Source organism: Carex rostrata, chromosome 20, assembly GCF_964058835.1.
Source record: "Carex rostrata chromosome 20, lpCarRost1.2, whole genome shotgun sequence".
In the NCBI taxonomy this organism is placed as follows: Eukaryota; Viridiplantae; Streptophyta; class Magnoliopsida; order Poales; family Cyperaceae; genus Carex; species Carex rostrata.
The window spans coordinates 2,219,095-2,236,654 of record NC_135937.1 but is presented as its reverse complement, the minus strand read 5'-3'; the positions used below and the strand labels follow the sequence as shown (position 1 = coordinate 2,236,654).

Below are 17,560 nucleotides of genomic sequence, written 5' to 3'. Positions count from 1 at the left end.
TCATGTATCATGTTTAGTGAAATTTGTAGGACGACTTCCACTAAACGAATTGAAAATTTTGATGGATTCAAATTTATTGGCTATTGTTAAGTGATCAAATAATTTCCAGTTTCTGACTTGGTGGGAATTAATATATATCCCATATGTTAAAACAAAATTGCACTTGTATAATTCATGCATGCAGTTCTGGATTTATATATTTGTCAGGTGCCGTGATGCCCGCGACTTAATTTGCTAAATGTTGTTAGTACATGCATTCGGCTTTTGTGTTTATTACTTGGATATAATTACTTAGGTTATGTAGCTAGCTAGCCAACTAATTTAGGCTTAAATTAGGCTTAGTGTTTCTTTTTTTAGGAAAAATAAAAGTCAAGCCCTTATTTAATGGAGCATGATAATTGTACCCCAAATAAAATCCCTGAGCGCGCGTGTCCCTTAAATAGTTTAACAGAAAAAACTTTCAATGTCATCTAACTTTCATTTCCAGCGCTGATATCCAAACATTTAAAGCTATGTTTATAACATTTTACAATGCTACTCGCAAGCATTTAAACCTATGTCTGTAAGCATTAAAATTCTAAATCTGTATAGTTTTAACTCCTAACTACTTTTGTTTTCAAGCCAAAAGCGGAAAGATTCCTTTCACTCATTTTATTTTTATTTTTTCTCTGATCATGCTCATCCATTTTGTCGACGATCCGTGATGAATTTTGCGAATCTAAAAATATGAATGTTTTTTATCCGATTTTCTCTTTCAAATGAGATCCATGAAGAATAACTTTCGAGTTATATTTGTGTCGTAATTTTTTTTACCACTTTAAATCTTTGTGACTTTTAGTTTTTTTTTTAAATTTTGCTTCAAAATAATTTAAACCTCTGTTTACAAGCATATAAACCTAATGTACAAGCATATAAACCTCATTAATAACACTTTAAATCTCTAGAATAAAACATATAAACCTCATGTACAAAGAATTAAAACCTCAACAATAACATTGCATTTACAAAACTCATTTACAAAGCATATAAACCTCGTGTACAAAGAATTAAAACCTCAACAATAACATTTCAAAGCATATAAACCTCAACAATAACACTGCATTTACAAAGCATATAAACCTCATGTACAAAGCCTTGAAAATTTTAATGCTTGTAGACTGAGATTTAAAAACTTGAAAATTTAAAGTGCTCATGAGTTTTACTTTAAAAAAAACAAATGACTTTAAAATTACTAAAAAATATTTCTTCATGGATCTTATTTGAAAGATAAAATCGAATAGAAAACGTTCGTATTTTTAGATTCGTAAAATTCATCACGGATCATCGGGAAAATAAATTATAATGATCAGAGAAAAAATAAAAATAGTGAGTGAAAGAAATATTTCCGTTTTTGGCTCGAAGAAAAAAGTAGTTAGGAGTTAAAACTATGTAGATTTATAATTTAAATGCTTTCAGACAGAGGTTTACATGCTTGAGAGTAGCATTGTAAAATGTTATAAACATAGCTTTAAATGTTTTGATATTAGCGCTGAAAATGGAAGTTAGACAACATTGGAAGTTTTTTCTGTTAAACTACTTGGAGAACGCGCTCGGGTATGATGGCTCAGAGTACTAGAACATTTCTCTTATTTAATTTATATTAATATTTGTTTCATGGGGTTTGTAGGGGTGAAAACGGATTCGGTAAACTCCGTCCGAATCTGCTTCGTATTCGAATCAGATCCGAATTCGGATAAACCGATTCGGATAATTTTCGAATTCGGATCCGAATAATTACTTGACAAGGCTAGTTTAGCCGAATACGAATTCGGATTCGGTTTACCATGTACAAACGGAGCGGATATCCGTATCTATTCGGATATAAACGAAGCATACTTTCATTACCCGATTCGTTATCCTCTTCAAGCTTTAAAGTACTTCATCACGTGGGTTGGTACTAAATTCAAAGTACTACCTACTCTCCTCTTTTCACATATAGGATATATTATACTAATCAGGTGCATCACGTGATGTTTTTGCTTTCATAAAGGCATTTGCTACTCTCTCTCCTCTCCGTTCTCTACAACAAACGAGTATGAACTTTATTGGAGAGTTATATACTCTTGGATCCTATTTATTCTACTGTTGTTGTGGGACTAACAAATTAAGAACATGTCCGGAATGGATCACAAAAAAGACTTGTACTATATATTGTCATGGTATACTGTTCAAGTGCTTTTGTAGCACTTAATTTATGTGCAACGGGTCACTGAAATTATGTTGTTGTATTTAATTAAATTATAAACTAATTAGATTATTTATTTATTTTAATATTTGAATTTTATTAATTAGTACGTGTATCATAAAGTTTATATAACTCAATTATCCGACAATTATTCATTTCATATCCGTATTCGAATCCGTATTTGTATATTATCCGCTCCGTATCCGTATCCGTTTAAGGCGGATTTGATTTTGAATTTTGACATTCGTTTACTATCCGTATCCATATTCGTATCCGCTCCTTGTAAAGCAGATACGAATACGGTATCAGCATTATCCACTCCGAATCCGCTCCGTTTTCACCCCTAGGTTTGTAACTTATGAAAAGAAAAATAGAGTTTAGTCAAAAAAACATAAACTTTGAAAGAAAACAAAAGAGAAAGAAAAATAAAATAATTTTAATGGTCATTTTTTTTTATGGATAATGGGTAAAAGCCACTAACAATTGTATTGATAAGAAAATGTTTACAAGGTCCTAACGTCTAATCGCAATTTGTACCCCTTGGCGTCCACTATCTCTCGTCTCTGTTTAACCGAACAATAATGGACATTTGTTGCTGCCTCATCAATCAATATGTTCACCAGCTTGCTCCGTCGTGAGAAAGTCATTATGTTTATTTAATTCTTTCCAAATTGTCTATATGCCCGCAACCCACATTGTATCACAGGAGCCAGTTGGCTATATGTTGGGGGATAATGTTGAAATATACAATATAACACGTTGACATAAGTCACAGAAGATCAGAATAAGATTGACGAATAAGACAGAAGATTGCAGAAGATTTGTTTACCTTCAATGTAATAGATATTGTTTAATTTTGATGAATATTACATTATATCAAATTTAGGTCCGCTATAATAAATTTTTCATTTTGCTTTTAGTTTTTTTTTAACTGATGATAAATCAAATAAATAATTGCTAAATTATGAAAATTTTAGGGACTAACAAGAATTTCTTCGAGGATAATCTGTTTATTTTACTAGAAGTATGAATTTTTTTTCTTTTCAATTTCTAGATTATTTTGAAATTTAAATAGAAAAAAGATAAATTATGTTATGATGTTGAAGATATTTTGAATAGAAAAAGATCGATAGTTTATGATATTAGTATTACTATGGATATTTTGAGTCGCAATTTAGACTTTGTATTAGTTCAATATGAATATTATAATTTTTTAATCAATTTGGTATTATTTATTGTTCTATGAGACTAAATAATGTTGATATTTAGTAAAAATATATAATATAATTTTTATAAAAATAAAAAAACGCTATGTGGCATAGCTTTCGCTATAGCTTTTTTTTAAGGCTCCCCACTATGACGCGATAAACGCTATTTAGAACCTTGTATTTTACAAATAGAACATCAAAACTCATTTATTTCGCACATATGCAATGACATTACTAATAAAAATAAAAATAAATGTGCAATTAATTTCAACTAAATTGTATTATTTTTTTAAAACAAGAGAATTAAAAAAATAAGAATATATCTTCTGACAAATTCAATTATTTAATTAAAGAACAAAACATGCAAATAACATTAATATGTTTAATATTTTTCTTGCAACAAAAACAATACACTAAATAACAAAAGTACTCACTAATTATTGCTCAAACATTATCATATTATTATATTTTGTATAAATACCCAATAGGGTAACGGGTACGAAATAACCTTTACCCGTACCTTACCTGTTAGTTAACAGAAAAAAAAATCCTTACCCATACCCATATCCAATAAGTTAACGAAAAAAAAATTTACCCATACTCGCCTTATCGAATACGATATGGGTCGGATAAACGGTTAAAAGGGTATCATTGACACACCTATATGTAATTGTTAGAAATTATACATTTAAGGCAGGATAGATTAGCAATCAGATTAATATATGAGGGGATATTGTTCAGAAAATTTGATATACAAAAATACTCTGTAATTTTATTTTGAATTAATAAAATAAATGGAGGGAAGACTCCATGGGATTGAGTGTGTTCGAGTTCTTTGTTATACAATTCTAATATTTTTGTCACATAACTTGTTGGCCACTGCGTTCAGGAACCTCTTCAGCGAATCTACAACCAATATGAAGATCAACGGTAACAGTGGCCGGGTCTCCCTGTCGCAAGCATAGCTCTCTTTTGTTGGAAGAAATCTGTGAGTGTTCCGTTAACCCTGATTGCCTTCTTGCTGTCATTGCTGATGTGTACTTGTTCCTTCAAGGCTTTGTGTTTCTTGTCAGGCCAGCGACGCTTTTCTATTTGAGAGATACAAGCACGAGATTACTAATTAACAAAAACAAACAGGTTCACATCAAGGTAATTCATATGCTTATATATCGAGGTCAACTGAAGGAGACCAAAATCCTGTAAAATGCGTATATAGTGATTATTCATTTGTTAATTGTACATATTTATTTGTTCTTTCGTTGCATTTATTTTTGAAATTTTCATATTTTTTTCTTTGTCAATATATAAGTCATTTGGAAGATATGAATGTTATATCCTATACGTGCTTTTATTAATTGATTAGCTGAACATGTAAGTAAATATACGTCAATCGTGTTTATTTGTTAATATTTTAATTAATATCATGTGTTTAGTTCATGTATATAGATGCTGGCTAAGCTTCTACCAACGAGGCATGCCCTACTAATTTTTTTTTGTGATTTCAAAATTCAAATAGCCAATATAAATCGCTTAATATGTTCTTCATATTAAAATATACTTGAAGATCAATTTTGACCATTTCTCCGCTCTGATTTTCTCCTCACATCTTATATAGCTCCGGCAAGGAAAAACCAAGGAGAAGAAGTGTAGTTCCTCCGCCTCTCCCCTCAGCCTTCTCCGGTTGCCACTTTTCCTAGCCATCTGCCAACCTCCCTCCTCCATCTCCGTTATTAAACCCTAGATCAAAAAGAGAGAGTTAGAGTGAAAAGGCGTAGCCCCTCCGCCTTTGCCAGCCGCCACCCTACCCCTCTATAGCACAAAAAAAAGTACTAGATGCCTCTCCACCTTTTTGTTGTTGGCGTGTAGCGAAGAGCAAGAAGGTAAGAGAGGAGATTGACGACTGCTTGAAGCTAATTTGTTAGACGTGTTGTTAGCGGTTGTGTTGTTAGATGTTGATATGTCGTTTGTATTTGTTTGTTTTTTTAATGATGTCGTGATGTGGAATAACATTTTTTTTTAAATATGGGTTGGGAGTCAAGCCACCCAATGCATTTCAAACCCCTATGTATTAATACAAATGATTTACTTATGTTGTGGGTTTCGAACCTATGACGTTCTCTGCATGAAAGTCATGTGTCTTTGCCACTAGATCAAAGGTAGATTCTTTGTGATGTGGAATGATGGATGTAATTTAATTTGTATTTAATGATTATACCTGGCAGTTGCTGCTAAGGTTTCCAAAATAAATATAAAATTTGGTCTTCAAGCATATTTTAATATAGAGATCATGTTGAAAGGTTCAAATCGACTGTTTAAATTTTAAAAATGAAAATATGAGCGAAAAGTAAAACAATGACTTTACTCTCCCTCCAAAAAAAAAAATCAACACTAGCTAACAATTGTTCAACCACTCCACGCTCTTCCTTTTTAATTGTGGAAACACATATGCTTATTACGAACTTGTATATACAAATTTCCGGGAGGCAATTTATACAGAACATCTTTTAATTTTTACAGAACATTTTACCCTTCAGTGAATTCGGACTTAAGATTGGCTAGATATAGAAAGAGAATCGAGATCTAGGATATGAACAGAATTTTTTATTTTTAAAAATAGATGAATTCTCTAAAAATTTATATCTCATAGAAATAATTAAATCGTTAATTGAAAAACGTAAAGAAACCAAATTATTCTGAAATTTTTATTAATAACATGTAAAAATATTAAATTAAATTAAATGAAAATAATAAATCTTTCTGTAAAATTCAAAAAATAACATTTTTATTGAATAAGAATTATCCAGCGGACTTAAAAATATCAATTTCACTTAATAATCTAACGGACTTGAAATTAAATTTTATTTTAATATTAAATGGCCTTGCTTGATTTGATGCTTTTCAGATGACACGTGTCCGTCAAGACTATTCAATGCTTGGTCCGCCAATCAAGTGAGCCATCAGCTATATATTTTAGTTATTAAATGAAGGATAAAATAGTCTTTTCAAAAAAAGTGTTATGTAAAAATTGAAAGATGTTCTGTATAAATTGCCTCCCCAAATTTCCCATATTCATTGAGTAAAGAGTAATTACCCATCTCACTGGTTTAAAGTTTAAACCCATGTAATTGATCTATCTTTGGCTCTGCAGGAAGTGAACCTAGAGAGAAATATCTAGTGACCTATACATTTATTACTTTGGAATGTTTATTTGTTAATTCCATGTGTTTATATTAATTGCACACTTTAACACTTTCGAATTGTTTTTATTTTTTTATTTTTGGTCAGTATATAGATTTTTTTTTGTCAATATAATGGTTTTTCTAAGAAGAAGTAAAAGGGAGGGAAAAGATTGGATTTCAGTGTTATAAATAGCTAGCTATAGCAGCGCTATAGCTACGCTATAGTTTTTCCGGACCATAAACGCTAAGCTATGACATAAAAGTGCGCTAACTCAGCTATTACCACTATAGCTATAATAGTTGGCCGCTATTACCGCTATCTGTGACCCGCTATGCTGCATAGGTTTTTTTTGCAATTTATATGACCTTCTATAGTTCTATTCTTATTTCTAATGCTACATGATCTTCTACTATAATTATGCTAAATCAAACTATGTACTTCTGTTTTTATTTGTGATTTATTCTCTCATTCTATATTGAGAAATGTTCAAATATTAATTCTTCATTTTGATTGCTCTTCGCATAGTATTCATTAGTAAAATTATTATCGTTCGTTTCAATTAAAAGCTGATTTTGATTATTATTATTATTATATATAAAATGTTTAAATATGTATATTGACTTCATTTACCTTATAAAATTAATTGCTCTTTTTCTATTATAATATGTAATATTATGAAGTATGAACTATTAAATAATGTTACTTTTTAGATTTTTTTTTTTCTTCTTATTTGCATAATTGATAAAAGATATAGACTTAGATTAGTTGGTATTTAGTTGTTACATCAATTCTCTAATATTGATTATGTTGATAATTAGTAGAAATATAGAATATAAAATTTGAAAAGGAAAAATCGCTATGTACGATAGCTTCCGCTATAGCTACGCTATTCGCAATAACTTTTTTTTTTTGTTTCCCCGCTATGCTGCTATAATCGCTATTTAGAACCTTGGATTTCACATAAATATTTTGTTAATAAGTTTGAAGAAATAAATGTATTTGATTTGATGTTTTCAAAAAGCAAAACATTTTATACAATTTTCCACAAAAAAACAGAGACTATAAACAAGAGTGTAGTGCGAGGTAGCTGTCTAAAGTTATCCGCCAATCATGCACGTCACGTGCTTAGTTCATCAAATTTATATTAATAAATAGTTTGTTTTGCCAGACCTTAAACTAATGAGCTTGGGGTGCACAAGGACTAAATTAATTTGGTTGGTATGATACGAGAATCGCCTAAAGTGGGATAAATTTGCATAAACTAGCTAGCTAGAGTCCATGAAACATTCACCAATTATATAATCTTGTGGGAATATCTTGGTTGCGTGAAATCAGTTTGAAAGAGATTTAGTTGGGAAGGATCTGTTCTACATTATTTTAATTCACTATTTGATATTTTGATTATGTTAGCTATTGACAAAGATAACCTTCTCTAATTGTAAAACTCAATTCATCTCTACAATCTGGCCACGTATTAAACTTCTAAAATCACAATTAGCAGATTAGCAGTAGTGCTTAAGCATATTGCGATAACAGCTAGACAAAAATTAAAATTTAACATTTTTAATAATTCCTGTATTCGTTTGTTTACGCAACATCTTAATCTTTTCTCGTGCCAGAGTTGCCGAAAATCATTAATCAGTAGAAGTTTGGAGAAAATAATTATAGTACGAAGTAAATAAAATGAGAAAGTTTAATCTGAAATATCTTGAATTGAATTCCTCTTACAAAAGAATGAACTTTACACAAATACAAACGGAAACCAACAAACTAGCCTCAGTACAAAAACTAAAATAAAGGTTTCTTTTTTTTCTTTTTCTTTCTCTTCCTGTTTTCTTTTAGGGCGTATTCAGATGTCAAATTTTTGTGGAAAATTTCACGAGTTTGAGTTGTTCCCGATTGTTTTGCTTTCAATGTATTTTCGGCTCTCTAAGGGTGTGATCGGAACACATCACTCAATAGAGTTCAATTGATTTCAATTCAATAGAATTCAATAGAGATGAATTCCAATTGAACTTTGTTGATCAGAACCAAAATAGAAAAGAATTGAATTCTTCTCCATTTAATGATTGGAAAGTATACATAATAGAAGCGAAATAATTTCAATTGAATAAAAATGACACTTATGCCCTTAAACTGATTAGATGTGATAAATGGTAATGCTACGATGATTTTTCTCATTTTAACACAAAACTATATTACATATAGTGTCACAAAATTTAGGTAGTCCCAAGCATTATCAGATATGCTAAATAAAGAACTTTTTAAAATAAAATAAAAATTGAAATTGAATGCTAAATAAATCATGCTAAATAAACATTCTTTACCAGCAATACCTCCTTCTATATGGGACTTACCAGTATGCATACACCAAGCATTATCAGATCTGTACCACAGTACCAGTATGGATTTGATTTGGGAAATCTTAAAATTGAATGTAATAGTATATGAACCGTATTATGAATACCATTAACCAAATTGAATTTCTTTTGTCAATTATTCTCATAAAGCCAAAAAAATTTCACCTCACAAAAAATACCTGACATGAGGCATATATGAATCGAGTAGACAAGTACAATTAAATACTTAAGTTCTGTAATGTTATTAACAAGCTAAAGTTGATCTATCAAAATCGAGCACCACTTGATCTAATTAAAAAAATATAAATTACTACACAAGCTAGAAGAAAATTTCCATCTAGTTGAGAAGTATACTGATAATTATAGTTGGGTTCATCTCTGTTGCGATAGTTGGGTCCATCTCTGCAGGGTCTTGGTAGAAGCAATACCATTGAAAGTCTGCCCCGTTCTCCTTGCAATATTTGCCAGGATGTGAGGTTGCTGAACTGCACGGCATCTAGCATGCTTGAGCTCCACCTTGTGGTTCACAGTTTTCATCCCCATTGAATATTGTATGACTCTCTCCCCGTGCTATCCATGATGGTATTTCCTTGAATTGTTCTATTGTCATTGCTGCTACACTCGTCATTAATGTCTGCCACACTTACATTACTTACCTAGGCCATTTAATAATTTTTTCTTTGAACGAGCATTTCAACAAACAGCTGACGAGCTACTTCTCATTTGATCATCCTTAAAGATCTCATGCCATTAATGCTTCCTCCCTGTTACACGGATACACCACTCATGTTTTGTCACATAGTCAATCCATATTGAATATGAAACAAAAGAAAAAAGACACCCCTTTTACATAGAGAGAGAAGAAAATATCGCACCTTCAGCTTATAGGACTCCGACCCTTAGAAGGGCCTCGCGCTTGAGTCGCCTAGCCAAGCTCGTTGGACTCTGCCCCTCTTCCTCCATTGTTATCGGTAGAAGGAAAGTGTTCAGAAAGCGAGAGAAAGGGTATCGCTGGAAAAAAAAGGAGCGCCAGGTTTTAGCGAATGAATTCTCGTCGAATCTCTTCAATTTTCACGAGAAAATTTTGGCACGAAAATTTCCATCCAAATCGTCCGAAGTGAAGTCGTTTTCTGTAGCTGACTGTGTTCCGATCAGAGAATTTAATACGACGTCAATTCTATTTGACGTTTTAGTGTGGGAATTGAGGTTCCGATCAGACCCTAAGTTTCCGACCTCAGATCTTATTTTTTTTACCCAACTTCTCTTATTTTTTACCCAACTTCTCTCTAAGTTCCCGACCTCAGATCTACTCGAATTTTTTATTATATCATCTCTCTCCACTGTCTCTCTCCTCTCTCATCTTTTCATCATGCAAAATGGAGAAGGGTATATATAAGTGATTATATTATTCTTCAAAATTGATTGTGGGACTAAAGATTCATATCATGGATCCGGAACTTTTTTCGTTTTCCTTTGTTTTTTGCAACTGCTGAATTTATACATTAATTTTAAAACAAATAACGATTTCCCACAATTAATCTTATCATACAAGCGAACACTCATTTTCTCATATTCCCACAATTAATCCCGTGGGTTTCCACTTTTTCAAAAGTGAATTCTCATTCCTATTCCGTAATCCCGTGGCATCCGAACACGCCCTAATTACAATGCGGGGTAAAAAGTTATAACAGTTACCCTGAAGTTCAAAAAAATGATCCATAAGCCCGCAAAATATGAATTTGAGTATACCCCTAGAAAACATAAAAAAGTCCTTTATGCCCCTCACTTTCTCAGTTCTTCAAAAGACAGCCCTCCCTCTCTAGCTCTGTACATGACTAACAACAAAAGGAGGGGCGTTTCTTGTATTTTGAATAAGAGGGGTATAATTTACTCTTATAACATGGTATTTAGAAGAACAAGAAAATGAAAAGGCCATATAATGAGTCAACTTAATTTGCTATATCACCAAGGAAAAAGAAAGAAAAAAAAATGCTTTTAATACCAATAAAACATCACATAGAGAGAGGCAGCAACAACCTTCTCTCTCTCTTCTTTGCAAGCTTTCTCTGTCTAGAAATGTGGAGAAAAGATGGAATTACAATCCCTAGAAATATAATGGCAGCTGACAGCTTGAAATGTCTAAAATAAATGGCTAAGTATGAGGATATGATGAGGAAGCACAAAAGTAGGCCCCACGAAACAGCACCAATAATGTCGCGCCTGCAAAAGGAACAAGAGAATAACAGAATATAAAACCTGACATGATATGGCACAAACTTTGATAGGTGAATCAGCTGTGTCAGATAACAATAACTAATTCAGATATTTTATACAATTCTATTTATTTGTCCAAAACATAATCAAATATGGAGGCAATGGAATAAGCAGGCCCCACAGCACAGCATCAATTATATTGTACAGTTGTACCTGAGGTATTCATCAGTTTCAGTATTAGGTTTACCTGCATATCAGTTTGGAACTACTGGTATTGATATGATCCCTTGCTTACGGTCTTTTATTAAAAATACTAGAGTCTTAAGTATGAGATTAGCCTAGAGACCGGGGTAGAGATGCCAGGAAAATAAAAAAAACTAATAAAATCAAGACAGAACATGTAGCAAACCGACAGAGTGCGAATTTACCAGATTTTTACGAGTCCAGAAATGGGTTATTCTATTAGTGTATGTAGGTATAAACCTGCAATCTGTTTTGTATTGAGTATTGACCAAAAACCATGAAATCTTATATTTAGCAGAAACAAAAATAAGAAAAAGAGACATCATCAGGACTGGCAAAAAAGCTCGCGGGCTTGCTTGAACCTGGCCTGAGCTGAAAACAAGCTGGCTTGTTCTGGCTCGGTCCGGATTAGACTGAGTTCGCGATTGGCTTAGCTCTGTCCAGTAAGGAGCTGCGCTAATACAACGTGATCCGTTGATTTGGACTCAGAGCCTCAGCGCCCCTCAGCCAACTCCTTTCGTTTCGGTCTTTCCTTTCCCCTTCTTCAGTTCTTCCCCGCTCAGCCCCCGTCTCCCACGGCCCCATCAGCACGGCCTTCGACAGCGCTTCTCCTTCTCTGCCTCCTCATCACTCCCCTCACTCGCAACTCACGAGATCCGGGCCCTCCCTCATGCCGCGCTCCTAATTGATAACTCCCTGCTACCTCTTGTATGTTGCATCGCACTTTTACTTTGGCGATTTTGAGGGAGATTGTTGTGTCTCTATTTCCTGAATTGATTCTCGATCATGCTGTGTGTTGTTGGTATACAAGCTTGATTGAGAAGTGGGGTTCTTCGAGTTTGATTTTTGCCTTTGCTGGGCTTCAGTGCTTGTGCAGCTCAAATCCTTCCTTGGAGTTCAGATGCATCTTTTTCTAGCAATTATTTCTTTGATCTTATAAATTTACAGTCTTTTATCTCAGTTAATCAAGCATTTATTTTTTTGCAGATAGTCTGGTACGGTTTAGAAATGTTCAGGGACCTCTTTGGAGAATTTAGAAAGTCTGGAGGTTTGTTATGCTAATTTTGTTATTTTAACCTATAAGAAGGGCTATAACGCAACTATTCTGACTCGGTCAATATCAGCCAGGGTTCTAAATAGCACGCTATAGCATTTTCGGACCATAAAAGCTATGGTGCTATCGGCGCTATAGCACGCTACAGTGGCGCAATATGGCAATAGCATCATTTTTTCGACTGTTCCACTATGACGCGATAAACGCTATTTAAATCTTTGATATCAGCCAAGCTACCACGAGCCGGTCATGAGCTGCTCTTTTCAGCTCAGACCCAAAGGTTGGCTCTGCTTGGCTCGTGCTGTCAACAAGCCGAGTTTGAGCTTCGCCTAGCTTGTCTCAGGTCGTTGACAGCCCTACCTCATGGCTCATTTGAAACAATGGAACATGAACTCTATCAATACTCTTGTTTCTTTTAAATTTATTTTATTTTGACAACACACTGAGAGTTCTTCAATCTTCGATCAAAACTTAAGATCTAACGCTGGGAACATTGGCTGATACTCTCAAAAAACTTTAAATATTGGTACATTGGCACCAATAAAATCAGTCATAAAATATTGTATTTTTTTAATTTGCTGAATGTTAAAAATATATTAACTAAAAATATGCCAGACAATCTCATCGGGCCATAATATTGCACATATAGCAGCATGACTACAAAATTAGTGTCTCAGCAGGAACATAGCTTCATGCTCTCTATTACTACCACCCAGCTATCACTATAAAGTACAAAGAAGGAACCTAGGAAGATTTTCTTTCTAGAATTTTAGATTGATTCATATAGTTAAATTTAAATATGATCCCAAGGAAAAAATGTAAATCCTCTGATTCCGTATAGTACTAAAACATATGATTTAAAGTACTTTAATATTCCGGATACAATGTTCACCGTGAATCACCTTCTATTCCAATTCCAGCTGATGACACACAGTTTAGGCATAATGAAAACAAAAATAAATGATCTAATTCGTAGAGAGAGATAGAGAGACTGACTTGTGCTGAGATCGGATCTGGTAATCACGGAGCTGCTCGACCAGCTTGGAGCGCGTGATCATGGCAGCGGTACCGCGTGTCCTCGATCTGCGCCCTCTTCTCCTCTAACAGAGTTTCACAATTTATTGTTCGGTTGAGAGATATAATACGTCGAGGTAAAAGAAGGCAGCGGCGCGGCGGCCGGAGAGAAGAAAGATCTGGCTAAGGCGCGGTCGGAAAAATGGCGTCTTTACCTTTTCGGCCTTGCGATGTGCAAAGAGATTTGTGCAGCACACGGCACACCTGAAAGGGGAGACAAAAAGGAAAACAAATTTTTGGATTTCAGGAGGACTTAATTGGAAATTTTATGGATCTGAGTTTCTAGGATTTGATTAAGCCCAACCTTGTGATGAGTTTAGTAATAGAGCCTGTTTGAAATAATAAAAAAAAAAAAAAAAAACTCAAAATCCTCGTTCTGGGCTCACAACACAAGCCGTGAAAGGCCCAAATGAGAAGGCTCTCTACAATTTGGATCGGTTTTCTATTGACAGCCCGGATTAGAAGAGAGGTCTAGTTTATAATTGTATGCTTCAGTTTCGGGCTATCCGTTTTGTAAGTACCATTCACTTACAACAACTATGATAGACAGTTACAATTTAAATTGTAATAATATTGTTAAAAGTATCGCATTATCTCATAATTATTTTGTAGTTAATAATTGCAAAAATATAAGATTTGAAATAGCGTGCATTAGATATAAATTTCCTTAATAAGTCACTGTGAAGTGTGAACGGTTTGCCCTTGAGAGGATCGATTCGTGTATCTTGTTATTTCACATGTTCACGTCATTTGAATTCAGAATGTCTTACCTAAAAGAAACGGATCAGATTCACGCTTATTTTAATGTCTTATTGAGCGATCTTAAACTGAGTTGTGTATGAAAATCCTCATCCAGTTATCCGTTTAAGAATTAAATCATACAGTTCCAGACGGATAAAAATTATCACATAACAATTTTGGTTTCATGCAGCGTACAAAATATATAATTAAAATAAGAGTAGAGCTAAAGTGTCTTAAGTTTACTAAGTCAATTTGTAAAAACTCTAAAAATAATCGAATTAGTTTCAAACGACGAATTCAAACCGTTAAAATTCATCTACCTTATACGATTAAAGCGTCCATATATGAAAATTGTAAAATTTTGAATTAATTTAATATAAAGTCAATGGTCAAAATTAGAAGGTTTATAATTTAATTTTAATGCATTTATTTTTTGAACCTTTTTTTACCACTTGACTCTATACAAACTTATGAAAATTTAAAATTTCTGCATGTAGACAAATTACTCATGAGGTAGATAAATTTCAATAGTTTAAATTTGTCATTTAAAATCAATTCGATAGATTTTAGAATTTAGTTCACAAAAGAATTTAGTAAACTTAGAAACACCCTAGTTCTAATTTTAAAATCACAGTCCCACAAGAGAGCAAAAAATAAAACAAAAAAAAAAGTTATAGAAAAAGTTCATAAAATTTGTGGATAATTCGATCAACCGAATAATTTGGCGTTCTGTTCGCCATCACCAAAAAAATGAATTATTCACCAATAATTCACGAATCTTGTGATGCACCAAGAATAGAGTTATTCGGAATAGCAATGTGCATACATACAACATTTTTGCTATCCGGAATAGCTAGGATAATTGTTATTTTCTATTCCTTGCAAATGTTGGAATAACTACTATTCGTAAGTGTGAAGAAAGAGAAAAAAATATTTCTTTCTCGGATTTCCGTCAATAAAGTTCTGAAATGACAAAATTAACGTCATTATGTCATCTCCACACCGTGACAATTCGTTTAAGACCTCACTTGCATATATTTCATCTTAATTAGCATTTTGTTAACACTATTATTTCTCAGTTGTGGTTATTTACTATTCCAAATATACAATTCAATTATTCAAATAATATTTTCACTAATTCAAATAGTATTATTTCACTATTTTAGCTATTTTAACTACTATCCAAACATACCTATGAGTTCAACATCCAAACATGACTAAAAGCTGAAAAAAAAAATAAGAAAAAATTAGAGTCACGCGCTCATATTTAATTGCAAGAATCTATTAAAGTAAACAAAAAAATATATATGGTCAAAACCTGAATAGAGCTGAAACTGGAATGCAATAGCAACCTTTTAGTACAAAATTTTCGATACGAATTTATCGTAATATGGAAAAAAAAATTGAATACGAAGCAACCCAAAATAATCTCCAATATTTTTGTGCCAATAATTATCAAAATCTAAATTAACTGCAATATAAAAGGACGAATGCTGATGTGAGATATATGTCTAAATTGTGTTTTTGCTCCTAAATCCAAAATTCGATAGGATCCAAACTTTGAGTTGTAGTATTTTGAACATTTTTTTTTGAGGAAAAATATTGGTCTAATCCATATTTTCATTGAATAATAAATGTAGTTACATAGGGGTTGTAACTAGAAAGAGAAATCGGAATGTAGCTCAAAACATTTGAGCTGTAGTATTTTGAACTTAAAAGCTCACATAACAAAATATATTTCGATGTGAATCAACTGAGCTTTATATTTATTTGAACTTGGAAAAAACCTAAATCTAACTAAAATCGATCCAAACACAACCCGTCTAGTCCGATTCGCATCCAAAATCTGCACTGAAATACTTGGAACTCACTATTTCAAAATTGAAACAATCTAACACTCAATTTAATCCGAATCCAGATCGGTGTGAATTCTTCTAGATTATAAACCACATGATCTGAGTTATATAGTCATTAAAAAAACATTCAAGGGTATATCTAACTTGCAAGAAACTGGTATGTTGTAAATTTGTAATCCAAGTCCGATCCGATTCAAACAATTCGATTTGGCAAGTATATTTATTTCAATTGAAAAATATGTGTTTTCTATTACGAAAAATAATAGTTCTTTCTTTCAACACCCGCTCTATGAGGCTATGAGTGCTATCCTCTGAGATATCTCACCGCATGTGTGATTGACGTGTACGTGCCTATTCGGAGATAGCACAGGGAGGCAGTATTATTTGTGCTTGGATATTCATACCTAACGTATTTGAACGGTTGAGATTTTTCAAAAAGTCATCCACACGATGAGATATCTCAGAGGATGCGAATTTGCGTCCTATCTCTTTATTTTCTCTCGCCTAAAAAAACAACAACAAAAAGAACATGCTTATGCCTTACAATAATATATAGTTTGGAACATTTTGATCAGAAGTTTATATTCATTATTTGTAGTGTATCATATCATCTTATATTTTCGTCCATAAACTTTCAAAAAAAAAAAAAAATACATTAAAATTTTGTATTTGTTTTATGTTCTATTTTGGGTGGACGAGTTCAATACAGATCGATTTTTTAATTAAAATAACAAGTCGCCCGTCTAATTGCGGGACGAAAAGAGCAGGAATAAATTCTTTGACGCTATTCGCATGGTCACAATTTAATTTTCATAACCCCAAATGACACCAAGCATAAGCATCTGCACAAATCTAGATTCGTACGCATTTAACCAAATCTTTATCTAAATGATAAAACGTGTTACTAGCTTCCAGAATCTTAGAAAAAGGCCCTTAAACGTGCGAATCACCTAACACCCTGTCATTCCAGGTCACGCTACCGCAAGAAATGATTCCCAATTTTTGGATCCGCCATTGCCCATTGATCGTACTTTTTAAAATCGCGTACCAAATCCAATGTCTTTTTCACTTCCCAGCGAGACCTCTAACGGCTCCTTTTACTCTCCTCGACTCCTGTCGGACCGTTGAAATTGTCATCCACAATTGACCACTCTACTACCACTAATCATAAAATTTCTATCTGATACTGACTTGTGGGATCTCGGTTTGGGGTTTGATTATGTGCTATGTTCTATCTGATACGAACAAAACCGAGATCATTAATAATTTCCATGAGCACATAGATACCAAAGCACGAGGGTGCTTCAGAGAAACGGACCCACACGCTATTCTCTCTTTTTCCTCGTTCTTTATAGAAAAGTTTCTTCCGAGCCCTTATAAAGCTTCTAAATATGTAAAGATTCTCT

The 17,560-nt window shown here is 33.1% G+C and overlaps 1 protein-coding gene across 1 annotated transcript; it reads right to left on the bottom strand.

Annotated features, from left to right (window-relative positions):
• Window positions 1-10,634: 10,634 nt before the first annotated feature.
• LOC144572540 (uncharacterized) lies at window positions 10,635-13,790 on the bottom strand. Its single transcript, XM_078322146.1, has 2 exons — window positions 13,480-13,790; window positions 10,635-11,192 (listed from the first exon to the last, which is right to left on the bottom strand). The coding sequence occupies exons 1-2, from the start codon at window positions 13,539-13,541 to the stop codon at window positions 10,985-10,987; spliced, it is 270 nt and encodes an 89-aa protein (XP_078178272.1). The 5' UTR covers window positions 13,542-13,790; the 3' UTR covers window positions 10,635-10,984.
• Window positions 13,791-17,560: the final 3,770 nt, after the last annotated feature.